Raw genomic sequence first — 27617 nt, forward strand, 5'->3', positions numbered from 1 at the left:
GAATATATTTAAAATATTTGTGATAATGATATAACGTTTGTAAGTTTTCAAGAAGCTCTGTAAGAAGATTTGGTAGAAATATTGTTTAAACAACATGGTAAGATAAGATATATATAGTGCAATATAAATTAAGAAATGTGAAGATTTGTGATAATTACGGAAAATTATCAGACATGTTGATGGAAGTCTAAAAGAAAAAAAGATGTGTGATGAGTTTTTGATGTTTAATGATGTTATAAATTTGTTTTTATTGGAAAATTAATAAAAATCATATATATATAAAAAAACACACCAAGTGAACCGAATCTGCATGATCCTTTTGTAGGGAAACCAATCACTTTTAAAGTCGTTTAGAACATTTTTCACCATTGTTTTACTGCCAGTGGATGGAGACTTGTTTGCTGTAACTTCTGGAGATGCCGTGAGTAAAACATTTACTCATTTTCAAAGCTAAGTATACGTGATTTATTTTAGCCTAGTTTTTTTTTTTTTTCCTGGGGAAGGTTTGTTTAAAGGTGGTTGAGGGTAGAAGTAACTAATACAGTTTTAATGTGGTTGGAGCAATCACAGTTCTACTTAACGCCACCCAAGTACTTTTCCAGCAGATCATGTCATTGCTCCTTCTCTGAAAAAGGAATCCCAGAGCTGCACCCCCTCACTTTCTCCATTCATTACACCATTGATTAGGTGGGATTACCTATTTCAAGATCTCTCTTCTCTTCCTCTGTGTGTTTCTGAATTTCACCTTCCCCTTGACCAACTGAGCAACCTAGAAACAAACAAGTTGGAAGAGCAAAATGGGGTAGACATTCTGAACATTTGCAGTTATACAGTATGCTAGATCAGGGGATGAGAAACCTGTGGACACGCCCTCCCAAGGTGGTTGGACTATAATAGGTATGTCCAACTTCAAATGGGTTGTGATCTACTACCAGTATAACATACTGGCAGTGATCTACCACCCTCCAGTCGTTTAAGTTTATTTATTTACTTAATTTAATACCCAATCAATCAATCAATCAAGGTCACCCAGCAGCGGCATGTGGAGGAGCGGAGACGCGAACCCGGTTCACCAGATTACGAGTCCACTGCTCTTAACCACTACACCACACTGGATCAGCGGATGAGAAACCTGTGGACACGCCCTCCCAAGGTTGTTGGACTATAATAAGCATGTCCAAATTCAAATAGGTTGTGATCTACTACCAGTATATCAAACTGGCAATGATCTACCACCCTCCAAAGTCATTTAAGTTTATTTATTTACTAATTTAATACCCAATCAATCAATCAAATGGATCTTTATTTCACAGATACAGTAGTTATGTTTGGAAATCTTCATGACAGAAGCAAATTGTTACTAGTTGAACAACTAACTAAACATGTGGGAAAAGTCAAACAGACCTGAGGAGACTGTCGGAGCGCACAGGGCGTCTCTCCACCCCCCACCCCAAAGCAGGCCTTTTTCTCTGAGGAGACTGTGGGGGGTCCTGAACTGTTTCAGGATGATCCTGCTCAGTGGTTTCATGTAGATGTTAAATAGCATAAGGGATAAAATTGAACCCTCAGGTACTCCACACAAATGGTTCCATGGAGCTGAAGAGCACTCTCTAAGCATGCAGCATTTACTCTGCTACGAGAGTGTAAGATCTCTCTTCCAAAACTTTCTCTCCAACACACCCTACATTCCCTTTCCACTGTGATGATGATTAGGAGTGATTACCTGTGGTGGCATGTTTATTCTCTTCCTCCAATTCTTCCTTCAGATCATCTTCTTTCTCTTGACTTGGACAACCTAGAGACAGAAGCTCACATTAGCACAACCATCTAAAAGTGCCTTCTCCAATGTGGCAACCTATTTATATATTTCACATGAAACATCTCAAAGTGGTTTAACAACAAAAGCTACGAGCTGGGATAAGAATCACCACTAAAAAGCCATGTCCCCATTAAGGGACCAACAATGGGATAGACCTTTCTGCAGCCTTGGCCAATATTCGTAACAGCACCTGAAACCACACAGCAGCAGTGATGAGGAACGGAAGAGAACTATTAAATTATTTCGTTCAGGAACTCCTCAACTTCGCTGGTACTTTTCCAGCAGATCATGTCATTGCTCCTGCTCTGAAAAAGGATTCCAAGAGCTGCACCTCCTCACTAGAGCCTAGGACTTCCTGATCAGAAGGTCGGCGGTTCGAATACCTGCGACGGGGTGAGCTCCTGTTGCTCGGTCCCTGCTCCTGCCAACCTAGTAGTTCGAAAGCACGTCAAAGTGCAAGTAGATAAATAGGTACCGCTCCGGCGGGAAGGGAAACGGCGTTTCCGAGCGCTGCTCTGGTTAACCAGAAGCGGCTTAGTGATGCTGGCCACATGATCCAGAAGCCGTATGCCAGCTCTCTCGGCCAATAAAGCGAGATGAGTGCCACAACCCCAGAGTCGGCCACGACTGGACCTAATGGTGTGGAGTCGCTTTACCTTACCGATTTCAAGATCTGTCTTCTCTTCCACTGGGTGTTTCTGAATTTCGCCTTCCTCTTCACTGACTGAGCAACCTAGAAACAAACAAGTTTCTAGCAAAATGGGGTAGACATTCTGAACATCTGCAGTTATACAGTATGCTAGATCAGGGGATGAGAAACCTGTGGACACGCCCTCCCAAGGCTGTTGGACTACAATTGGTATGTCCAACTTCAAATAGGTTGTGATCTACTACCAGTATAACATACTGGCCGTGATCTACCACCCTCCAAAGTCATTTAAGTTTGTTTATTTATTTACTTACTTAATTAATACCGAAGCAATCAATCACTCAATCAAATGGATCTTTATTTCACAGATAGAGTAGTCATGTTTGGATATCTTCATGACAGATTCAAATTGTTACTGGATTGACAAGTCACTAAACATGTGAGAAACGTCAAACAGACCTGAGGAGACTGTCGGAGCATGCAGGGCCTCTCTCTACACCCCCCCCAAAGCAGGCCTTTCTCTCTGAGGAGACTATGGGTGGTCCTGAACTGGTTCAGGATGATCCTACTCAGTGGTTTCATGTAGATGTTAAACAGCATTGGGGATAAAATTGAACCGTGAGGTGCTCCACACAAATGGTTCCATGGAGCTGCAGAGCACTCCCTAAGCATGCAGCATTTACTCTGCTAAGAGAGCGTAAGATCTCTCTTCCAAAACTCTCTCTTCAACACACCCTACATTCCCTGTTCACTGTGATGATGATTAGGAGAGATTACCTGTGGTGGGGTGTTTATTCTCTTCCTCCAATTCTTCCCGGACATGATCTTCTTTCTCTTGACTTGGATAACCTAGAGACGGGGTGAGCTTCCGTTGCTCGGTCCCTGCTCCTCCCAACCTAGCAGTTCGAAAGCACGTCAAAGTGCAAGTAGATAAATAGGTACCGCTCTGGCGGGAAGGTAAACGGCGTTTCCGAACGCTGCTGTGGTTCGCCAGAAGTGGCTTAGTCATGCTGGCCACATGACCCAGAGGCTGTACGCCGGCTCCCTCGGCCAATAAATCGAGATGAGTGCCGCAACCCCAGAGTCGGTCACGACTGGACCTAATGGTCAAGGTTCCCTTTACCGTACTGATTTCAAAATCTATCTTCTCTTCCTCTGGGTGTTTCTGAATTTCACCTTCCTCTTCACTGACTGAGCAACCTAGAAACAAACAAGTTTCTAGCAAAATGGGGTAGACATTCTGAACATTTGCGATTATACAGTATGCTAGATCGGGGTGAGAAACCTGTGGACACACCCTCCCAAGGTTCAACAACTTCCTTCATTCTTGACGTCTAGCCATTCTGGCTGGGGGATGATGGGAGATGGGAGGACCACAGGTTCCCCACTCCTGGAAAGAGATGCCAAGGCCTGGTTTCCAGTCACACCCACAAATATGGTGCCTGCTCGCCTCTGCTCTCTGGTACAGGGGTGGAGATTCCAGCAGGGGTTAACCAGATTTTTATGAGGTGAAATTCCTGGCAATGCTCCTCATGGGATACTGGGGAGTTCACTGTATCCCATGGTGTCGCTTAAGTCCTAGGTTGCCTAAACCAGGCACAGGCAAACTCTGGCTCTCCAGATGTTTGGGACTACAATTCCCATCATCCCTGACCACCAGTCCTGTTAGCTAGGGATGATGGGAATCGTAGTCCCAAACATCTGGAGGGCTGGAGTTTGCCTATGCCTGGCCTAAACTGAAAGGCAGTATGGATGCAACCTGGGAGCGTGTCCCTGCCATGGATGCTCCTCCATTGGCGGCTTGATTTGTGAAGGGTTTCTTAACAGTTTGAAACACTGAGGGCAATCAATGTCCTGAAGCAACATATGATAATGGGCCACAACAATCGGCTGTGGAAAGGACCGCAATTAGCTCCCTGGAGGTATTGGATGAACTTTCTCTTTGAAGCGTGACAAACTTTACTTCAGCAATTGATGGAAGGGGAGGACAGGGGGTTTTGTGCTCTCTCTATATGGATGCCAAATGGTTTCTTTTGCCTGTCCTCTCCGGCGAAAATAAAAGAACCGTGTGTATGTCGTGTTGATGTTATTGTGTTTGTACTAAAGTGGTAACTCCGGGTTACGAATGGGATCCATTCCGGAGCCCCAGCCATATCCCAAAAAGTCCATAACCTGAGGCGCCCTTCTGCACATCCCGCATTCGCAACCCGAAGTTTACGTATCCAGAGGGATACGTAAGCAGAGGTACGACTGTACTGTGATAATGAGGAAGGGGGGGGCAAATAATTTATGTTTAACAAGGATTTAAAATGATTTTACTATGTCCTACCCCTCCCCTCGACCAAGGTTGAATGGACGGCAATCATCTGGGGAAAGTTTGTGTTAAGGGAAAACACCAGAGTAGAATTACAATGGCACAGTACAAATATGTTATCTGGGAGCTATTTTTAGCCTTCAAACAAGATGGCTTGGAATGTGACTTTGTAAAAGTCGCAGGGAATGAAACAAAGTGGACAAACCAATATTGCTCTACAGCAGGTCTGAGAACAGCGATTTGAATTTGACAACAGCAATTGATGGAATTTGCACAACAGGATTACCGAGAAAATAAGGGGGGAGGGCAAATATGCTTAATAAGGAATTTAAAATGATTTTACTACACCCTACACCCCAGCCCAAGGTTGAATGAACTGCAATTAAAAGGATTTATGAACCAGATCTGTAGAGAGGGAGAAAGGTGCCAAAGTGGATTATATGGGAAAAGACTTTGCCTCAAGGAAAAACAAGCTATTTTTAGCCTGCAAGCAAGATGGTTTGGAATGCGACTTTGCAAAAGCTGCAGGGATGGAAACAAGAAGTGAGACCGAATATCCCTCCACAACAGGTCTGAGAATCTTGATTTGAATGACTATACATGTAAAAAGGAATCTGTACTTATGGAAAATAAGAAGACTACTGTTTGTAAAGATGATATATTGGCAGCAGTGAGAATGGTTTACATTTAGCAAAGATTTTAAGTGGATTTTAAGAAAAAATGAAATGGCGACAGAAGAGATGGACATATGTTGGCAACAGGAGCGGGAAACCTGATTTTATAAAACTGTATTAAATTAAATTCATTAGGTCTGATTTGTAATAATTTGGAAAACCAATAATAAAAAAGGGAGGCGCCAAGGCCTTGCTGTGGGGTTTAGACAGACTCTTCTTTAATGTGATACAGCTCAGTAATTTCCTTCCTTCCCAGATCTTTGCACTTTCTGGTCCTTTCAGTATTTACTTTGAGGTGCGCTCTTGTGCTACGAAATTAAGTACCTCTGAAAGCGTCCAGCAGTCTTCTTGGTCTCTCATCTTTCTCCTCGGGGAATGAATGCTCTAGGAAAGGACACAGAAATACGCTCCTGATGACGGTGTAACTCATGGAATTCTACTCAGTATTGATCCAGAGCAGAACTCTGACGTAAGTTAGCAGAGTAAAAACTTAAACATGTTGCAGGATTCCCCCCAAAATAGACCAGAGGCAATTATATTTCATCCAGCAGAGCTTTACTGCTACTGAAGGCAAATGTGCATAATGGTCACAAATCCCATACATTCAGGATATGCACTGTCCATAAGAAATCCAGTTGCAGCAGCCTTAACTTAAACTTACAGTGACTTATAATAAGACTAAACTTGAACACCATCTATTTGGTGAATAGCAAGTGGGAGGTCATGCGCAGCACACTCTGCAAGCTCCTCCCCTTCTATGAAGAACTTTCCTTTTCAGTTCTCTAATGACAAATCTCTCAGAGGTCCTGCATAACATGAAGATATATGTAGAAACTAGTCTTTTTACAAAAAAATGCATTTGCTGTTCCAATCACTTTTCCCTTTGGCCCCACCCACCACCAGCAGGGAAGGTTGGCCAGAAAGGAATGCAGCCCTCAGGTAGAAAAATATTTTCCTGGACCTGCCTCAAAGAAATGGGTTTAAAAAGGCAAAAACAAACCAATGGCTCCAGCCTCTGCTGCTAAACTGCAAACTCACCTGGATGGGATTCCGACGTCAGCACTGAGTGGCCAGAACTCTGGAGCGGATTTTGAGTCTCATCTGTAAAGTGATAAGTGGTTTCTTAACTCATATGGCTGTTGTGATAACAAGGAAGAAGGAAGAGATATCTAAATGTTTTTAAGGTTTGGGAAGAATGGTGAGACTCACCGTGTTTTTGACCTTGCAGGGCATGATTTGAAGCAGGACATGCGACTTCTAAGCATTCCAGGAACTGGCTACAGGCAGCTTCCCCTTTTTCTTGTATCAGAATAAGCAACTCTCTACTTTTTTTCTTTGAGTCTTTGATTTTCTCCAGGCCCTCATATTCTTCTTTTGTGATGACAATCTCTGAGCGTAAATCATCTAAAACACAGTCTATTTCCTTCTGAAGTATATCAATTAATTGCTTTCTCCCTTTGCGTATAATTTCATAGCTGGACATCATATCTGAAAGCAGCAGTCTGTGAAAGAAACATTTTATTTAAAGAGCGAGAGGAGGGGGGAAAGAATTAGAACCTGTTCAGCTTTCAAAAGTTGTCTTATACCAAATCAGAATTTTTGTTTTTCTACTTCAGCTGAAAACTGTGGGTGGTTCCAGACTTGCTATTTTAGGGTGGGATTCAGTCACTTACCTGCAAATTTATTTTGCGCAATTTAATTTGACTTTTAGCACATACTATAAGCATATTTAATAAGGAAGAGTTCATGAAATGTACACAAACTCTAAGCATTCACGTAAGATCTGTATGCTTTGCATCTCAGGTAGAATGGAATAGAACCTACCTTCTTTTCTCTGTAGGAGCAGCAGAAAGACTTCTCAGCTCCAGCTAGCAAACACTTGGGCCTCTCCTATATTTAAAGGCAGAGAGCAGATACTGAAACTGAAAGTCTCCCTCTGACATGGGTTCTGAGATAACACATGATTTCTAGTAAACGGTTTCTTCCTCCCCTCCCCTTGAAAGAGTGCAATCCAAAGTCCTCAGAGCCCTTCTGCAAGTTCCTAGATGCGTTTCAAATGCATGGGTCAGACTAGAAACAGGCATGATGAAAGTCAAAGCTCATATTAGTGTAACATCAATATATAAGTGGCTAACTCTGAAACTGCTTCCCCAAGGAATAGCCCCATTGATTCTGAGCGACCAGTTTCAGTCTGGCTGGCAGACAGCAGTCTTAAACACTCTTCAGAAATTGGGCCTTGCTCCCCAAACTCTCATAACTATGGACCTGGGCCAAGCTAGATCTGTGGTTAGGCAAAGAATCATGGACATAGAGAGACAACAGGACTGTACAAGGGTCCCTGATTATAAAATCATAGAAAACGGGAGATACGTTGCCGCTCCAGCAACATATCTCTATTTCCTCACATCCAGAAATGAAAGAAGGGCTTTTACTCTTGCTAGAAGCTCGGCCTTGCCCTCACCGGTTCTGGAAGGCTCCTCTAGAAGAGTCCTGTACGCAGAGACTTTGCACCTGCCCATTAGGGGAAATAGGAAGCCCCAAACACATCCTTTTATGTTGAGATCCGTAGAGACACTATTGATCCTTTGCTGAAGAGGCTCGCTGATCTTTCAGACAAGTCTAAACTTAATAGCCGCTAAACCGCTAATAGCGCTAATCCGCTAATGGGCTTGCTTCGCAAGACGAAAAAACCGCTAGACGAAGAGACTCACGGAACGGATTCTTTTCGTCTTGCGAGGCACCACTGTACTATATTTTATGCTGGAAAATGGGGGCTCACTGGATTCCCCCCATCAATATTATTATGCAAAACAGTGAGAAGAGCATGGCCTTCACATACCTTTCTACTGAACACTCTGAAAATATTGAAGGAGTCTGAGCTAAAGAAGTTCAAGGGCAAACTCCACCATTTCCCCATCAAGAAGCACTTTGTGAATATTTCAAAGGAGTTGCTGGAGGAAGCAAATGTTTTGTATCTCAGCCAGCTGCTCCTCGTCTACTATGGCCCGGATTATGCCTTGGAAGTGACGGCCAGAGTTCTGAAAGCCATCAACTGTGAGCTGCAGGCATACAGGGAAGGTAAGGAATTTGGGAATAAATAGCCATTGGTTTTGAACAATGCTCATTGCTATGCGGTGATTTGAACCTCGCAAGAAGTTTTGGGTTACACCAAATATCCGTAGTATGTAGAAAAAGAAAGAGGAAGTGAACATGTGTACCCCAAAATAAGCTCAGGGTCACTTCAGATAATATGCTCACTATCCAGGTTACTGTCTTCTACAAGGCGGCATTGAGTTGTGTCCAGCCCAATGCTTTGGGGGGGGGGGCAAAAATGTCATTAAGGGTGTCTGCCCCTGCCAGTAATAGCCAAACTCTGTGAAAGAAAGGTAGAGGAGGGAGGCATGAAATGAAAGGTTATTTCCCACAAATTTGCTGTGCGGTGAGTTGAAATGCATTTTCCTCTAGACAGTTTACAATCAAACCCATAGCTTATTCAAGCGGGAGAAATTGTGTTGTTTACTCAATAAGAAGGGGCCAACATTTGCTGCATAGATAAATTCTGCCGCCTTTGAATAACTTCCGGCCATGTGGTTTGGATGCAGTCAAGCATGCTTTGACAACACAGACATTATATGGACTCTTCATTCAACTCCACTCCCACTTGCCATACACACTGGAAATATATTTGGGGTGGGGGGTAGGGAGTCAGTGTCCCCCCCCCAGGGGGCATTGGATGGAGATTAAGAACATAAATGGTTTTGCACCAATAAATTTGGGGGGACAATTAAACAAATAAGACGGGGGGCAATAAGCAACTGGTATTGACCTTTCCCACCCGCAGATGACCTGGTCGTGCCTGCTGATGTGGACAGAATGCAGAGGGAGGTGGGAAAGAAACAAGTGTGGTAAGTTCATTGCTATTTTGCTTGGCAGTTTACATAGAAAGGGCTAGGACTCCTGTCTGGCAGCATTTCACGTTAGTTGGCATGAGGCAAAATTAGCATTTTCCTTGGGAGGGAGAGGCAACTAGAAACAAGGCATGAATTATGGAATGTTAACATGAAATTTACGGCTTGTACGGCATTGAAGGAGAACTTATGGAAAATGATTTATAGGTGGCATCTTACGCCAGTAAAATTGGCAAAGATGTACAGAATGAGAAACAGGAAATGTTGGAAATGTGGAGAGGCGGAAGGAGACCTCTACCACATGTGGTGGACTTGTGGTAAAGTGAAGGGTTTCTGGGAATTAATTTGCAATGAACTTAAAAAAATCTTTATATACACTTTTCAAAAAAAGCCCGAAGCCTTTCTACTGGGATTGACGGGGAAGGAGATTTTTAAAAAAGATAAAAACCTTTTTCTGTATGCCACGGCGGCAGCAAGAACTATGTTGGCTCAGAACTGGAAAACAGATGTAATACCTACCATAATGGAATGGCAGGTTAAGATGTTGACTTATGCAGAACTGGCCAGATTATCAGGAAAATTACGAGATCAGGATGAACAGAAGTTTCAAGAAAGTTGGAGTGAATATTTGGTGTATATAAGAGACAATTGTAAAACCCTAAAGACACTGTCAGGGTTAGAATAACTCTAACAGCGTATGGTAAAAATAAAGCTAAGCAAACAGAATACGCGATGTTAGAAAATATATGATACTTACTGAAGGGGTGGAAGGAAGTCCAAAGCTCATTAGAGCTAAAGATAAGTATGTGATTTATCTGTATAATGAATGTATGTTTAATGGAAAAACAATAAAATTTAATTGGAAGGAAAGCCAACAACACCTGGAAGGCAGCAGATTCCCTATCCCTGCCTTATCTACTGTAACAATGCCAAGAAAGTTGTGAGGCTTCGAGTAAAAGAGCTGAGCTTCTGCTCCAAATGCCCTATTTGAAAGGGACCCAGTATCGTAGGAGCTTGCTGCCTTCTTTGCATGCCTCAAAAGTGACCTTGTTTGCCCTTCCCAGGCTGTGGATGAGCATGAAGCAAATTGCCATTCACAGGGAATAGAGAAACCCCCTGGGACCCTGAAAAGTCTGAAGTTTGGCACTCACGTCACAATCTGGCCTGAGGTGAGACACAAAGATGATGAAATATTCTGTCAATGCAGAGCCAAGCGGTGACGCATGAGAATGGGAAGGAACTAAACCAGGACCCCTGCTTGCCCTTTAATTGGACTCTTTTGGAATCATGGGCGGGGCTAAGCCACATTCCCAGCTACAGTGGTTTCCCGCTCTCCCGCAGGAAGTGAAGTTTTAATACCTGGATGCTGAGAAGCTGCAGCAGTACGTGGAGCTGTCTGCTGAGCAAATGCAAGAGAAGTTCATCTTCACGCTGGTGGAGAAGCACACAAATAAACTCATCTGGAAGGTCCGTGTGAAACGAGGTGGGTTTTGACCGAGGGAAGATCACAAGTTAGACTGTAGGTTGGGAGGCAGGATGGCAAAGGGCATCCCAGTCACATTGCCTCTTTCCTGTTCTCTTGCAGAAGAGTTAGATCCAGGTCAGATGAATTCCTCTATTCTACACCCAGTACAAGGTAAGCAAGTTTTATTTCCCTGTATTTATATCCCACCTCCCTCCCAAGGGGGCACAGCACTACACACATGGCAGAATAATAATAAAAAGTATCATTTGTAATGTCATGGAAGAGCCTTCCTAGACAACCTGACCTGGCTTCATCATGTTCTTTGGGGCCAGATCAAGATCTTTAAAAACACCTAGGTTTTTAAAGTTTGGCTGAACTCAGCTATCTAGACATGCCAGAGGAATCCAGTGCATGGGCTCCCAATAACTCAACTCCCATCGTCATCAATTTCTTATAGTTCCTGCTTGCTTCATTCATATCCTCTCTCTCTCTCTCCTTTCCAGGTGGCTACTCACTGCCCCATACACCATCCCAGAGAACTGACTCAGGCCGTGATGCAGAAGGCAGGTAGGGATTAACCCTTTCTCTTGAAGGAGATGGGAAAATATATTAATTCCTGTGACCTCTGTGTGTGTGTGAATTAACAAGAGGAAAATTGCTGGGTACCTAGATTAAAAAGCTGGGGCTGAACACACACTCCACTAGGAGAGAGCCCAAGTTGCAAAGTAAAGACCAATAATAATAATATACAGTGGTACCTCGGGTTACAGATGCTTCAGATTGCAGACGCTTCAGGTTACAGACTCCACTAACCCAGAAATACTACCTCGGGTTAAGAACTTTGTTTCAGGATGAGAACAGATATCGTGTGGTGGTGGTGTGGTGGCAGCAGGAGGCCCCATTAGCTAAAATGGTACCTCAGGTTAAGAACAGTTTCAGGTTAAGAACAGGCCTCCAGAACGAATTCAGTTCTTATCGCAAGGTACCACTGTATTACTTTTACCTCACCCATCTGGCTGGGGTGCCCCAGCCACTCTGGGCGGCTTCCAGCAAAACATAACAGGCATGATGGAGCGGGCCTTTCATAGCAGAGCTGATGAAGGGAATTCTGCTTCTCAGCTCTCCCAGTGCTAGAATGGTCAGGCAGCAGTGTAAGGTTGAAATACAGGTCATTTGACTTTCTTTATCCAATTTTGGCTCCATGTAGCAGCCAACCTCTTCCCCTCAGTATCATTCCTAGTCATGGAAGTTGGCAGTATCTTCTAATGATCTGCCTCATTCCCAGGTCCATTTGCTGAGCTTCTCTTGTTTTGTGTCTGCTTTTCCTTGCTGCTGGGGGTGACATTGCAGGGCAATGGAGAAGACCATCGCAGACTGCCTGATGTCCACGCTGGAGAACTTGCAGGAGAACGAACTCAAGAGATTCAAGTTCAAGCTCAACGAGTTCCCCCTCAGGGAGGGCTATGACAACATCCCCCTTGGGACACTGGAGGAGGCAGATGTGGTGGACTTAAGCCACCACCTTCTGAGTTTCTACCTGGAAGATTATGCTGTGCAGGTGACGGCCGAGGTCCTCAGAGCCATCAACCGCAGAAACAAGGCACAGAGGCTCCTTGCCCTCACCAGGAAGCAGTAAGGAAAAAGGAATGCCATCTCATGGGACTCACCATGAGTTAAGGGGAAAGGACTGTCATTTTCCTCAGCCCTCTGCAAATGGAGGGAGATTGATTCTGATCCTCTTTTCATGGGAGTCATGAGGGTGGAAGTGGTAGTTTAAAAAGCATGCAGAATCTTGTTCAGTTATGTATCTGCGTTTGCAAAGCACAGGAAATTTAGGTTGCTAGGCCTTTTAAATATCCCAGTATTATGCACTGACAATGTGCTCTCCCATCTCTACTCCTCTGGCAATGAACTGGACCACATGTTGCACAAGTTTTAAAAGGTTTACTACTTCCATAATACAAGGTTTTAGTCATAGATCTGAGTGCCACAGCAAAAGCAATGCAGGTAGACAAATTAACTGAGTACAAAATTACAAAGTCAGTTTCAAAATGGAGTCTGGGTTCAGGAAGGAGCTCAGACACGTGTTCTCTGACCTATGTTCCACAAAGGAGAGAGAGAGAGAGAGGGAGAGAGAGAGAGAGAGGAATAGGAAGAAAGCTTTTGTTACGGACAGTGGCGTAGCGTGGGTTGTCAGCACCCGGGGCAAGGCAAGTAATTTGCGCCCCCTAACCCGTGGATTTGCGCCCCCTAACCCTAACCCCCAGATGTTGCGCCCGGTGTGGCCGGCCCCCCCTGCACCCCCCACGCTACGCCACTGGTTACGCAAAAATCTAGGTGCGAGGCTGCTCAGTCACCCAGCTCGTCTCTCAGGAGGAGAGGGGGAGTGACCTCACGGAGCCTTCTCTAGCAATTAAGAAACTGTGAGGTTTTTAAGCCCTCCATTCAAAATGCTGGGCTGCAAAAATCTTCCACAATGCCTCCATCATTGTCTCCATTTTTTTGTCCCTGCAGCCGGAAACCCTTTCTATACCAACACGTCTATTGTAACTTTGGGGTGGTTCAGTCTGTATGATACTCGAGTCCCGTGTAATTCCTGGGGTCCTGGATCCAGCGAGGATTAAAATGTAATGGAGGATTCAATTCAATTGCTGAACTAGTCAGGCATGTTTTTTTGTGATAGAACTGGCCATGGCTCCCACCTAAGGACCATCATTCTTAGTATAACAAAAGAAGTGATGGTGCCTTCTGGGCAAATGGATTGGGCTGGCATGCAGCAACAACATTTTTGATGATGTCACACATACAGATTAATACATATTTTTAACTGCCGCTATATCTGAATTGTCTATGTTATACCTAACTGTGATTCAGTGTATTCCTGTTGCGTTTTATGATTTTCCTGATACTGTAAGTGAGCCGGAACTGGTCTGTGACTGTAATAATAAAAGTCATTCATTCACCTTCTGACCCCCTCCTTTATCTGCCTCCTCCTCAAGAGGTCCGGAGAGTGGCAAAACGAGAATGCTCTCCTCTGGAAGTTCACCTGGCGCCTTCATAATACACCTTTAGGCGCCAAGCAGAAACGTTCCTTTTTAACCAGACCTTTGGTTGATTTTGATGCACGTAGAGACCTATAAGCTTGAAATGTGTGTGGGGGGGTTTGGGGGGGTGGTTATTGGGCTGTTGTTTTTATTATATATTTTGTGGTTTTATTTTTATTTTTTTTAAAAAGCTGAGCTTGAATCATAGCTGTCAACTTTCAGATTTGAAAATAAGGGATCAGCAGCCTCAAAAATAAGGGATCAGCAGCCTCACCTGTCCTGGGGACAGTTCACGGGATATCTAACAATCCGGGATAGCAGCGGAAAGCAGCGCTGGAATAAGGGAATTTCCCATTAAAAAGGGGAAGGTTGACAGCTATGGCTTGAATCTTGGCAAGACTGAGGTACTGTGAATGAATAGCTCCTGCGCCTGACAAATTGGCCTGCTGCCTACCCTGGATGGGGTTGACTCCTGCTGAAGGAGCAGGCTCACAGTTTGGAGGTGCTTCTCCATCCAGCTCTGTCACTGGAGGCTCAGGTGGCCTCAGTGGCTGGAAATGCCTTTTACCAACTGTGGCTGGTTCAACAGCTAAAGCCGTTTCTGGACCGAAGAAACTTTGCCACAGTAGTTCATGCATTGATTACAGTGGTACCTCTGGTTTCGTACTTAATTCGTTCCGGAGGTCCGTTCTTAACCTGAAACTGTTATTAACCTGAAGCACCACTTTAGCTAATGGGGCCTCCCACTGCTGCTGCGTCACCGGAGCACAATTTCTGTTCTCATCCTGAAGCAAAGTTCTTAACCCGAGGTACTATTTCTGGGTTAGGGGAGTCTGTAACCTGAAGCGTATGTAACCTGAAGCGTATGTAACCTGAAGCGTATTTAACCCGAGGTACCACTGTACTTTGGGACGCGGGTGGCGCTGTGGGTTAAACCACAGAGCCTAGGACTTGCTGATCAGAAGGTCAGCAGTTCGAATCACCGCGACGGGGTGAGCTCCCGTTGCTCCGTCCCTGCTCCTGCCAACCTAGCAGTTCGAAAGCACGTCAAAGTGCAAGTAGATAAATAGGTACCACTCCAGCGGGAAGGTAAACGGCGTTTCTGTGTGCTGCTCTGGTTCTCCAGAAGCGGCTTAGTCATGCTGGCCACATGACCCGGAAGCTGTACGCCGGCTCCCTCGGCCAATAAAGCGAGATGAGCGCCGCAACCCCAGAGTTGGTCACGACTGGACCTAATGGTCAGGGGTCCCTTTAGCTTTACCTTTTACCACTGTACTTTAAGACTGGGTTGCTGCAATGCACTGTACAGTAGGTGGAGCGCCCCTCACTCCTTGTCCGGAGGCTGCAGTTAGCGCAGGATGCTGCCACATGACTGCTGACAGGAGTGAGGACTTGTCAGCATAAACTAACTGAGCCTGGATAGTTCAGTTGGTAAAGAGCATGGTGCCGATAATGCCAAGGTTGCAGGTTTGATCCCTCCATGGGACAGCGGCATATTCTTAAGTTGCAGGGGGTTCAACTAGATCAGGAGTGCCCAAACTTTTTTCAAAGAGGGCCAGATTTGATGAAAAGAACATGCGTGAGGGCCGACCAAAGTTGTTGAGGATATGACCCCCCCCCCAATAAATAAACTGCCACAGGGGCCGGACTAGGTGATGATCCTCAAGGTCCCTTCCAACTCTACAATTCTATGATACGTAGCTCACACTAAAACAAAATGAACCTAGAGAGCAGAGAGAGAAATGGCGCCACAAAAAATGTCACAGTCAGGCAAGAATTAATTGTTTATTTGATACACTTCCCTTAATGGATATTCCCTGACTTGGGAAAATCAGAATTTACCGTGGAAAAAAACTGTTGGACAGGTAAGACAACACCCAAAGAACCTGAGACACATCCAGCTTCCAATACACATTAAATGCCCATGTGATTAAACCCAGAGTCTGCAAGGGGATAGTTATCTTCATCTGGATCATGTCTGCCTGCATTTTGAAGATCTCTAAACCTTTTGCATCTTGGTCCATTTAAGATTCTGAACTCTCCTACCTGGATTGCAGTTCTGTAGCAGTGAAGATAAATGGCCTTAACTGGGAGACTTGGAAGGATTTGGAGTGGTGCATCCGTAGATCAACTGACCTGAATTTCTCCACACCACCCAACCAATCACTCTGAAAAGGACTTGTGCGTTTCCCTGAAAAGAGTTTCAGAGGGAAGCTGAAGACTAATGGATTTTTTAAAGCGGTAGAACTCTTTAAAAATATGTTTATTAATATTGTTTTCATTGCAAGACAGTGCATTACAGAATACATTGCATTCGTGTAGACAAGTACATGAAATTGGACCCGATATACCTTCAGACATTCATTTTACTGTCATTTTTATAAATGTCATCGCAAAAAAGAAGTGAAAAACAGCATCGGAAGACTCTACCATTCCTAAAGGCTAAAGCTTACTAAAGAAATTCTTCACGACAAGTTTTCTTCCAAACATGAGAGTAGATAGGAAATTACAATTTATCATGATAACTAAGAGAGTAATAATAATAAACGGGAAGGGAAACCATCTGTAGAACCCCCACTATGAGCAAGCCTGAGTTGGGGGTGAGCTGCACTGCTGCCATCACCTGGCGAATTGCAAATTCCAAGTTAGCAGCAGTATTTTAATACAATGGAGGGGAAGAGGAAAGATTGCTGCTCAGGGTAAATAATAGGGTCTGGATTAAGGGCATCGGGAAAGAGAAGAAAAATGAGACTGGAATAAACGTGCACCTGAACGGAAAACGGGAACATAGTGATACAGGTAGACATGACTGGCTGAAAACATTCCACTATATGTGGCACAAAATGTAATAAATGGAAATCCAGCCGGGGACTTAGAGATGCAGAACCCTAATTGTCCTATCTATCAGTGTTAGGGATCCTTCAAAGAGATCCATTTTAATTTTCAAGGGGCCTTTTCTACGTTATTAAGACTTGCATACTTTGTGGAATGCTTTCATGGGAAGATTATCCATGTTTCTCTTCTGCTAAGATAAGAATGCTCACTTCATATTATAAATGCTCTTTAAGGCCTCCAGTGCTTGTTCTTCAGTAATGTTTTTCCAGTCCGCTGGCAGATCAGCTGGTTTAGCTTTATATCTTCTTGCAAAATCACGGTTATATATGTTCAAAACAAACTTCCAGTAATCTGAAGCATTGATACTGGGATCTGGTTGGATGCACCAGTCTGGATAATATGAACGATAATCTTTGTATGGATAGACTTCCCAATTTGTGTCCTGATTTTTGAACGTAGCGTTGGACGCCACAGCATTGGAACAGATGTCATAAACAAGCTTTTCTGACTCTTCTTCTCTGTACATTCCCAGTCCTCGAGGCCGATGGACAGTTGCAAAATGCTCTTGATGAGCACTCCCTCCAGCTTCACAGGGGACTTTGCAGAAAGGACACTGCTTCCCACAGCCAAACACCCGCTTGAAGATCTCATCCTGGGGGCTCACAGGCAGTTTGGAGAGTTTAGACTGGATATCCAAGATATCATATTCAAATATTATTTGCTGTTGCAAATCATCAAGGAAGTTTTCAACACAAGCAGAAAACTGTGCAGGATCAGTTGCATTCTTAAACTGTACCCCTAACAGACTGTCCTTAGGAATGACTAACTCCTTCTGCATTTCTCTGCAAAAACTGTCCAAAAATTCTGAGACTGTCTCAATATCTTGATGCTTTAATTTTTCCAGTGTTTCTATAATTTTCTTTACTATTGCAGAGAGAATCTCTCCCTCCAGTTTCTTCAGACACTCATTCTCTGCATAGTAATCCAAAATTTGTTTCTGGATCCAGTTTTTGACAAACTTTTCATAAGCCCCGATGTATTTTACGTAACTGTCGACATTACCCTCTTCCAACAGTTCCTTCAGGACAGTGAACTGGAAGAAGCTCCGACTGGCATACCCAATGGACTGTGCACTGTTGAGAATGTCATCTACTATTTCTATCCCAAGTCTTTTGTTGATATAACTCACAAGGGCAGGATGGAGACACTGGTCACAGAAATCCTTGGCTCTGATTTGCTGGGCATCTTTTTCCAGATAAAGATCTCTGAAAATTGAGAAATAATGAGGCTTCAGTTTCTCTAAGCGTATATAGGGATCATTTTCCTTAATAAACTCTTCATGCATCTTTTGAAATTCATGAGCTGCTTCCCCCAAAATGTGAAGCTTTAGATCCACTTCAAACCATGTTGTTATATGAAGTTTCTGAGCATCAGGCTGCTGTAGCTTTTCATTGATAATCTGTAAAAGTTCACCACAATATGTATCATCATAGTCTCCTTTGGAATCAACCTTCTTACAAATGTATGAACTGCATTTAGCCATCAAGGAGTTAGCAAGTTTTTCTATCTCATGCAAACACTCCTTGTTAGCAAAGTAGTGTTTCACACGGCGCCACCATGTTGAATCCATATATTCAGATTTCATTTGAAAAGTATTCATTCTGTAGCTTAACAAAGATTTTGCTTCCTGTACTTTTACATTGACTGAACTTCCTCGATGTGACATTTCCCTTCTCAAATGTAAGTCAAGTTCTTCATATATTTGTCGTTTCTCTAAGGGAACAGGTGATATTTCTGACAATGTTTCCATCCACATTCTTTCAAACTCTTTTTCCAGTTCTTGATCTTCAATCCTATCTTCATTTTCCCGGCATTTTTTAAGTAGCCCATCAACCTTTCCTTCAATTATTTTCAAGTATTCAGTTTGTAGAGAGTGAATCTTGTGAAGCCCCTTTTTAATGCGAATAGCTTCCTGACATTTGTTGTAAGAATAACTTTCAAGTTCCTGCTTGAGGCTGTGAGCACTGCGGACAAAATCTTCTCTGTACCTTTCTACCAGATGCAGATTTGCTGCTCTGCTTTCAAAGTATTGCTTCAAATTCTCCAAAATCTGCTGTTCTCCAGCCAACAGCTTCTGATAAAGCTCATTTTGCAAACTGCGTATATCAAATTCATTGGGAGAAACATTCTGTATTGACGTTTCCTGTTCAGACACCCAGAGGTGCATCTCTCTGCGAAAGTGCCAGTCCCATTCAGAATATTTCATGGAGAGCTGGTTATAAGCTTCTGCTATTAGGCTGTTTCGGAAGCTGAAGATGAAGTTCTCATGTTTCACAGCATTCCACAGACTTTTCACCCATTCAATAAACTGAGGGATGTCCTTGGGAGGTATTTTACATGTGCGGTTCTTTATGAATTCAAATATGTACTTCTTTAATTCAAGGACTTTTTCACTGTATCCCATGTTAACGGGGGCCATGGGTGGAACTCCATGCCAAAGACCTGGGATGTACCAATTGTGCATTTCTGGGTCGTAGTCCATGATGTCTGAAAACTTGATATCCCTATTGAGTTTTTCCATTTTTGCTGCAGCCTGGGTCATTTCATTCAGCTGTTCCAAAAGATGCTTTCTGTCCCTCATGTTTTGGTCATGTGCAGAAACATCACTGACGTTCTGGTGAACAAACTGGCAGTTGGGTTTTTGCCCAATCCTCTCCATCCTGAGGAAGGCATGGGTCACAATTTGCAGGATGTCCTTCATTTCGGTGGCATTCTCCATGGCCATGTTGACAATGGTGATGTCGCTCAGCCCAATGACTAGAGTGGCTAATTCGTTGTCATGCTGATAGCTGTCTTCCAGTTTGGCCAGTTCAGGGGCTTTCAAACCCTCTGTATCTATCACCAGGATGAAGTCACAGCCAAGATCCTGAACCATATTCTCTCTGACGCTAAGAAGCGTCATGAAGGCACCTCGTGTGCACCGCCCACTGCTGACAGCAAACTGCAGGCCAAACATGGTGTTCAGAAGGGTCGATTTCCCAGTGCTCTGCACCCCCAGAACGGTTATCACCATCATCTTGGATTGTCCCCTCAGTTTGTTATTGAGTTTATTCAGAACATCAGTTATCCACTGCAGGGGGATATTGGATGCATCACCATCAATGAGCTCCAGGGGAAACCCTTCCAGCAGTAGTTCAGCTGCAATGCTTGGGAAATGGGCAAACTGCCTTTTGTTTTTAGCTATTTTGCCCTCATTAACCATGGAGCATTCTGCCTCATAGAACTGCCCCAGCTCACGCATGAAATGCTCAACTCCCAAGGAAGAGGATGATATCAACTGGTCTACCTCTGCAATCTTCTGCCCATCATCTCCTAAATTCTTGCATTTCTCTTTATAGTCAGCACGTAACTTGGAAAGATTTCCCCTAGCAATATGGTCCAGGTTGAACTTCATCCATTTCAAGAAATAATTCCTCTCTGCATCCTTCAAATGTTTTATGCCGTGGATGAAATTAATCAAACCAATGGTGAGATCACATTGACTCTGCTGCCTACGCAGTTCCAACCATCTGCCTCTCAATTCTGATCTGTATTTTTCCGAAGGCATGTCCCCTTGTCTTTCCATTCTGCATAGTTCTTTCTCCACTTTGGCCAGATTTTTCCATAGATCACCTTGGAGTATCAGTGTTTCTTTCTTGTAAACTGCTACATCTTTTATCTCTCCTGAAATTTCTGTGGCGCATTTGAGGGCATCTTGACATTCTTTGTGGTCTTCATCCATCTGGATTGTAAGTTCATGGGCTGTTGTACACATCTTATCAATACTTACACACTTAGGATTTGAGGCTATTATTTTTCCAACTGCAGCTCGAAGGAGTTCTACAAATACTGCTTTATTCATTGTGGCATTCTTTACCAATATATGTGAATTGTCAAGTTTAATCACTGGTGCCAGTTTATTTAAGAACTCCAAGGTACAACCAGATTTTCTACTGCGACCATCCAAGATAAAGTAGAACTGAGTTGACAAGTCCTTCAGTGACGACAAGAGAGTATATTCTCTCTCGCCAATGCATTCAGCAAATATGAAGACAGCTGAGGAGACCTGCGTTAAAAAGCTGAACTGCACCCAGTGAGACTCAACATCTCCACGGAGATTTGCAACAGCAACTGGCTCTGGGAAGAGATCTGTGTTTGTCCGTCCTCCTGGGAAATACCAGGCAATCTCTACAAGCCCATCAGCAATTTCCCGAGGGATGTTCCCACACTCCATATCTCGGTGTAGAAAGAAATCATTATGCTGCTGAGAAGGGCTGAGGAACTCGTTGAGGACTTTGGACTTGGATATGTTACAGTTTCCCATCCGTACGAAGGAAACAGTCGGCATGGAGGTCAGTACCAGGCTGTCCTCCTTAAAGCCTCTGCTTTCAGCCAAGGAATGGGGCCTCCATTTTTTCACAATGTCCCTCATGGCCCAGAGCATCAGGGTGCACTTGGAGGTCTTAAGGGGAGGCAGAATCAAAGGCAGGGCAAACTGGCACATGGACATTTTGAGGAGGATCTCCTGTTGGAGGAAACTGTCAGAGCAAAGCAGAACAGTACAAAGGACATCAAGGGGGTTCACAGAATCTATCTCATCTGTTTTTGTATCAAAGAAGATTCTCTCATCAATCCTGTTTTCCTTCTCCTTTAACGGCATTCCTTTATTGCCCAGTGTTTCATGTTGAAGGCTTGTGCTCCTGGCTGTCACATTCAAAGCCAAGACCTTCTTCAGAAAATGCCAAGGCAAGTCTCCCAATGTACACGGACTGCAGTCTTTTAGATTTCCAGAACTGATTTCCAGAATTTCTTTCAGGGCAAGTTTCTTGCTTGAATACTTCCGAAACTTCAACTTAGCAATGATGTTCTTAAGCGCTTTTCTTCCTTCTACAGAACCATCAGAAAATAAGTATTATTCTTTTTGCACCCATGTGTATCCAAGATTACTGTTTCAGTGCCAAATTTTCTAATGTGTGTTTAACAATGCAATTGCATGACTCTCTTTTTTAAAAAAAAGATCAATGCAAGTGCAAGCGATGTGTGTAATGGCACATGGACTTTGGCTCTTAGCCTGTGCATCTTTTTCTTCCCTACCACACCTGCCCACACCCTGGTACATTTCACTTTTGCATACAAGGGGTTGCTGCAGTATTTACACTGCATGCGTTTATTAAGAAAGAAGGCAGCTATTACTAGGGCAGTGGCAGCAAGTGAGAGAAGTCAGCTTTTGCCTCCCAAGGCAAAACAGAAAATGCTACCTGCTACAGCACACATGCTGCCTAAGGCACCACCCGCCGGTGGGCTGGCCCTGAGAGATGAAAACACATGGGAATGATCATATTCCTGACATGGTAAATAAACCATTTCAAACAATAAAGCTAGTCATCTGATAATGAAACTGAGTTTACCCTAACCCAGAAATTTTCATTCAAGAAGTAACTTCAACTTCCCTTAAGGGCAACGTATTAGCCAAAGCTGCATTAACCGAGTGGCAGGATTTCCAGATTCTGCAACCAGAAAAATGAAATTCTGCAATCATCATAAAATGGGTAACCTAGATTAATATGTTTCTCTGAAAAAATGAAACAAGACTAAGGCAATGGACTGTGAACACCTGATATAACTGGGGAATGCCTGGATAAGATGCTATCTGGAAACATGGCTCCACCCTCCACTGTAGGGAGGATACAAAATTAAGGTGCAAAAGACAAAAATACCTTTGCTAGTATGTTTCTTTTTTTGCTCTGCTTCTGACTCAAGCTCATCTTCTTTCTCTTGTCCTGCAGGGACTAGAAACACACACAAACCTTTAACTATGTAATGTTATACCATAGTTTACTTAAAAGAGTTGATTTTAAGCTATGTTTTAATGCCCATGGGCATATTATTCCTCCCTGTTCTTTTTCCCCTTCTCCCAGAGCCCACCGCAGAAACAAATGAGTTTGGCTTGTTATAGCAGCATGCAAACTTGGCTCGAGTGGTAAATCAGGAATAAGCCATGGATTCCCGGATTATTGCTTGGTGTTTGTTGGGAGCAAACAAATCATAAGCTGGATATGAACGACACAAGCCCAACTGTGCCTTACCTCTGCTGCACCGGGGGGGGGGGTATACTATTGTGTGTGTTAATCCATAGTTTAAAAGAACTATGATTTAATGTTGTGTGAAAATGCAGTCATAGCCCATGTTATGTCACAGGGAAGCCATAGTTAAAATAAATTATGGCTTATTGTGAACTTGCTGAAATAATGGGTGCTTTGTGTGGGATGTAACATGACAAAAGCAGTCAAGTACAACATTTCCTGTTCACCCAGAGTAGACACACAGGGGAATGTTGCTGAGAACTTCCTGTCACACCTGGTCTGGACCATCCTTCCCCTGAGTGTGACCAGGTAGATGGACGTGACCCTGGGAGACCCCATGAAAGGTCTGGTCACACAGCCATCTTTCCCTTTTTTCCTCTTGATGCTCTTCCTCATGTACTATCTTGATGCTCTTTTGCTGTGTGCTGGCTCTCAGCCAGCAGCACATGGGCTCATCCCTCACAAGAGGATGAACCCACACTTTCCTCTGTAACTGTAACTATAAGCTAAACCCTGCCTTCAGGATCACACTGTGGACTGAATGTGAGTAAGCCTTATCATTACTTTTAAAGAAGACTGTTGTGTCGTTTTTAAGAGGGAACAAAAGGGGATTTACCAGGAAGAAATCAAATCTGGATTGCTTAACTAAAGTGCTTCTCACGAATCCAATCAACTAGCTTCCTACTATGTATATGGGAATGTGCTCTGCTACAAGTCTGGATGGGAAAGGAGATTTGAAAGTCACACCCACACCATACATTTAAGGCCTATCTATACAGCTTTAGCAGCCATGGCTTCCCCCAGAGAACCCTGGGATTTGTATTTTACCCCCTCCCATCACCCTTAATAAACTACAGTTCCCAGGATACTTTGGGGGGAGCCATATACTTTAAATGAATGGTCTGGAGACGGTTATCCAAACTTCATCAGAGGTAGGAGGAATCTTCCTCCCTTCAGCAGAGCCCAGGCTGCCCCATCCTGCCTGGCTTGTTTATGGAAAGGCTAAGCAGGAAAGGAGAATTAGACCAGGGGGTCAGCAGGACCTATTCTGAAGAAACCAGTAATAACCAAATGTTCCCTCCCCCCAACCCTGATCACGAAAGGAGATACCTTTGGGAACTGCTTCTTCTGCCTCTCCCAATACTCCTGGGCTTTCAGTCTTCTCCTCTGGAGGCAAACGCTCTAGGGAGAAAAATATAAGCTACATTAGTTCCCTTCCAACAGCACAGTTCTACGATTCCTGGTCCAAAAAGCCATGCTGACAAATATTCTAAAGCAAACCACAACAAGCCACTTGTTGGTATGCCATTAACTGGGGATGTGGATGTAGAACTGCAATGGCCGTCTGAATGCATAAGCTATCCGTGCAGTTATGAGACCTGATAAGGTAAAACAGAAAGTCCAAGTCTCGTCTTAGCATCTCTTTTAAAGAATACATTAACCACTCCTGTTTCCTAATTTCCCTGCTGCAGCTGGGGTGATGAGAAAGCACCCCCCCCAGTTCATCTGCCTTTGGGACATGTGGTTAAAACAAAAATGTAAAATGAAGACATTACTGATTACTAATATCCATGGATTTCCACTTGCCGAATGATCTCTCTTGTCTAACAGCAAACTCAACTAGTGAATGCAAAGGCTAGGTAGCCCAAACAGGGTTATAAGAGACAGAAATTATTCTGCCTGGGGAGAAACAAAAAAGGTTTTTTTAAGAACTAAAGGAGTAACCCTGCTCCAAAACAAAACACAGACCAATGAGCACTGAGTATATAGAATGTAACAGTTAAGTTGAGTGAATACTTTGTGCTTTGTTCACTGAACCACTGAAGAATTGCGAAAAGGAATTACTTAAGAGGTGCTGCTCCACCATCTCATAGATCATATTTGGGAAAACACACAGCAAGGCATCTCTCTTCCCTGAGGATCTCAGAAAAGGAAACTGGTGAAAAATGCTTTGTTCAGACTCACCATGTATTGAATTTTGCAGAACCTGTTTTGAACCTGGACATGCAGTTTCTAAACATTCCAGGAACTTGCCACAGGCTATTTCTCCCATTTTCTGTATCAATATCAGCAGTTTCCGAATTTTCTTCTTGGAATCCTCCTCGGTTTTGTCTAAGGCCTCGTATTCTTCCTCCGTGATAACGGACTGGGCGAATAACTCGTCTAGAACAAGTTCTAGGTCCTTCTGGAGGATTTCAATTAATTGTTTTCTCGCCTTGCAGATTATCTCACCACCAGAGGCCATCACTGAATCCATTGATCTGTGGTAGAATAAATGTATTTTATTGATTAATGGAAAAAGGGAAACAAACATTAGAACTAGTAAGGAACTCTTTTCACTCATGCATGCTGATTAACAAACAATCCAAGGCTCACCCTCTCTGCACAGAATGAAATCTTATTGCATTCAATGGCTCTTCCTTCACAGGGAAATGGGACTGGGAGGACTGCAGCCTGATCTGGCAAACTGTCTGCCTAGCTGCTAGTGAATGACGCTATCATCATGGGTATCTACTACATACTAAACCATCTAATCCATTTTTAGGTTAATAGTCTATGTTCTTAAGAATGTTGGGCTCGGTACTGACTGTCGCTCATGGAAGAGGGAGCAGGAAGAAACCTAAACACGTACAACAGAGTTCCCAAAAAATAGACCAGAGGCAATTGTACTTCATCCAGCAGAGCTTTACTGCTGCTGAAGGCAAATGAGCATAATGGTCACACATCCAATACATTTAGGATTGGCACAGTCCATAAAAATCCAGTTGCAGCTGTGATGAAAAAGTTGGTTTTGCTGGACAGGATGAATCAACAAGTGTTTCTTTTCTTTTCTTTCCTTGCCAGCAAATGGTTAATGAATGGCAGCCTGTGATTGACTGGTTCCAGCAGGAAGAGTTTAAAATTTTGGTTTGAGGAGAGAGTTGGTCAAGGTGTTAGGAGTTGAAATAAAAAATTAAGATCTTATGTATATAATAAAAGTTCATAAATGTACCAAGCAAACATGTACATAAATATATAAACCACATGTCTGAAGCAGCACAGGAGAACAGCCATGAAGCCATTTTGACTCCCAAACTGACCAGGTGTTTTCTCTGCAAAGTCAAATGGAAAAGCCTCCCCATTGTCTTTTCCTTCACAAATCCTGTCTTCAGGGGTATGTCTGTGTATGAATAGGGTGAGCCTGTGACTTGGCTCAGGAAATACTAAGTATTTATCATTACAAAAGACTGGCCAGGCTCCCCAGGGTATCAGTCAAGTAAGCATTAACAGGTAACTTGCCAGACAGGAGGTAAACAACCCACTCAGATTATGAGGTAAACAACCCACTCAGATTTCTGCTGTAGCCTGCCCTTTCTGTGATGTAGGTATGATGTGTCTGGGGGGTGATTTTAAGCTACACCCCTTCTGTGATGTATGTACGTATGATGTTTCTGGGGGTGGTCTTGATTTACAGGGTGGCAATTTCAAAAGTCTTTATAAGGCCTTGTGCGCCATTATTCTGGGTTCCTCCTCCTTTCCTGCAGGTGAGGGGAGCACCCTGTTGCAACAGTTCAATAAAGAACAGGCTTACTAGCTGCTTTGCTTCTCAATATTCTCTGGTTGGCCTCTGTTATTTTCTCCGACCGATGGAGAACCTGCAAAGGACTCTAAAAGGGCTCTTGTGTCCCCCATAAGGGAATAAGGGCAGATTTACGTTTATTATAGAGTTAAGGGAGTAAGTAAGAGGGTTGGAATTGAGGGAAACAGGTTAGGAGACAGGTTGAGGTATAAAGAGTGAATAGGAGAAAGCATTGGTTCTGGAAAATCAACTTCCACTCTGAGTGGATTGTGAAGGACAGAGTGTCGTGTCCTATAGGAGGAACAGACAGGAATTTTACTGGGAGGTAGAGGTTGAGTCAGGAGAAGTAGGAGCTGGAAAGAAACAGCCTACTTGGGACTCAAATCTAGCCTGGAGGGGAGAAATTCGTCTTAGGAAAAGAAGAAACTCCCAAACCCAATGAAGGGAGGGGGTGCGGAGAGCCCTTTGGTCTATTACAGTGGTACCTCAGGTTACATACGCTTCAGGTTACATACGCTTCAGGTTACATACGCTTTAGGTTACAGAGTCCACTAACCCAGAAATAGTGCTTCAGGTTAAGAACAGAAATCGTGCTCCGGCGGCAGCAGGAGGCCCCATTAGCTAAAGCGGTGCTTCAGGTTAAGAACAGTTTCAGGTTAAGTACGGACCTCCGGAACGAATTAAGTACTTAACCTGAGGTACCAGTGTACTTAAAGTACCTCAGGAGCAGGAGTGTTAAAGGGGGTGGATAACTGTAAGAAAGTATCGCCGTATAAAGGAACCGAACCTATAACACAAAAACAACCGAGGATGAATTAAAGTGAAATCGCACTGTATTCTTGAAGTAACCTAAGTTTAATCCATTTGTGTTATATACTATCTTGCCTTAAATAAATATTTTATTGTTTATTTAAAGAAAATCTGTCTGAGACTCCTAGTTACCCCCTCACAAAGATCCTCCACAGGATACTCTGGGCTAGAATTTTAAGAAGGAAGGGGAAAAAAAACCTTTGGGTAAGGGTTGTTCAGTGAGGTGGGGGCAATTCATCTGAGTGAGAGTGGGCCCAATGGCGTGAGGGGGAAAAGTGGCGACGCACCCGTCACAGCAGCACTTGATATAAAACTTAGAAACTTATAATAAGACTTAACCTTAACACTAAGCATACAGAACAGAATATGAGAAGAAAGAAAGAAAAAGTAAGAGAGCCAGGCTCCTCCTGGCCTTACT

At 43.5% G+C, this 27617-nt stretch overlaps 2 protein-coding genes across 7 annotated transcripts in view; one reads left to right on the plus strand and one right to left on the minus strand.

The window, feature by feature from the left end:
- The window catches only part of LOC310662758 (interferon-induced very large GTPase 1-like), a 93703-nt gene that overhangs the window by 58643 nt on the left and 7443 nt on the right, over positions 1-27617 (minus strand). The window contains exons 5-11 of one of the 5 annotated variants that reach the window (XM_083409826.1): positions 24796-25091; positions 23941-24012; positions 3597-3668; positions 3246-3317; positions 2481-2552; positions 1724-1795; positions 698-769 (exon numbers count right to left, since the gene is read on the minus strand). In XM_083409826.1, the coding sequence (XP_083265952.1) occupies positions 698-769; positions 1724-1795; positions 2481-2552; positions 3246-3317; positions 3597-3668; positions 23941-24012; positions 24796-25091 (728 nt within the window). Of the gene's footprint in view, positions 1-697; positions 770-1723; positions 1796-2480; positions 2553-3245; positions 3669-6665; positions 7256-16118; positions 21635-22464; positions 22537-23940; positions 24013-24795; positions 25092-27617 lie in introns of those variants that run through there. The other 4 variants (XM_083409827.1, XR_014504311.1, XM_083409829.1 and 1 more) reach the window with 4 other exon arrangements.
- LOC310662829 (pyrin domain-containing protein 1-like) overlaps positions 9501-27617 on the plus strand; it is a 742864-nt gene continuing 724747 nt past the window's right edge. For both annotated transcript variants that reach the window (XM_083409987.1, XM_083409988.1), the window contains exons 1-6: positions 9501-10533; positions 10706-10847; positions 10950-11004; positions 11333-11396; positions 12180-12994; positions 13191-13319. In XM_083409987.1, the coding sequence (XP_083266113.1) occupies positions 12184-12465 (282 nt within the window). In that variant the 5' untranslated portion in view covers positions 9501-10533; positions 10706-10847; positions 10950-11004; positions 11333-11396; positions 12180-12183 and the 3' untranslated portion in view covers positions 12466-12994; positions 13191-13319. The remainder of the gene's footprint in view (positions 10534-10705; positions 10848-10949; positions 11005-11332; positions 11397-12179; positions 12995-13190; positions 13320-27617) is intronic.

This window comes from Podarcis tiliguerta, assembly GCF_965153285.1.
Source record: "Podarcis tiliguerta genome assembly, chromosome: 13".
In the NCBI taxonomy this organism is placed as follows: Eukaryota; Metazoa; Chordata; class Lepidosauria; order Squamata; family Lacertidae; genus Podarcis; species Podarcis tiliguerta.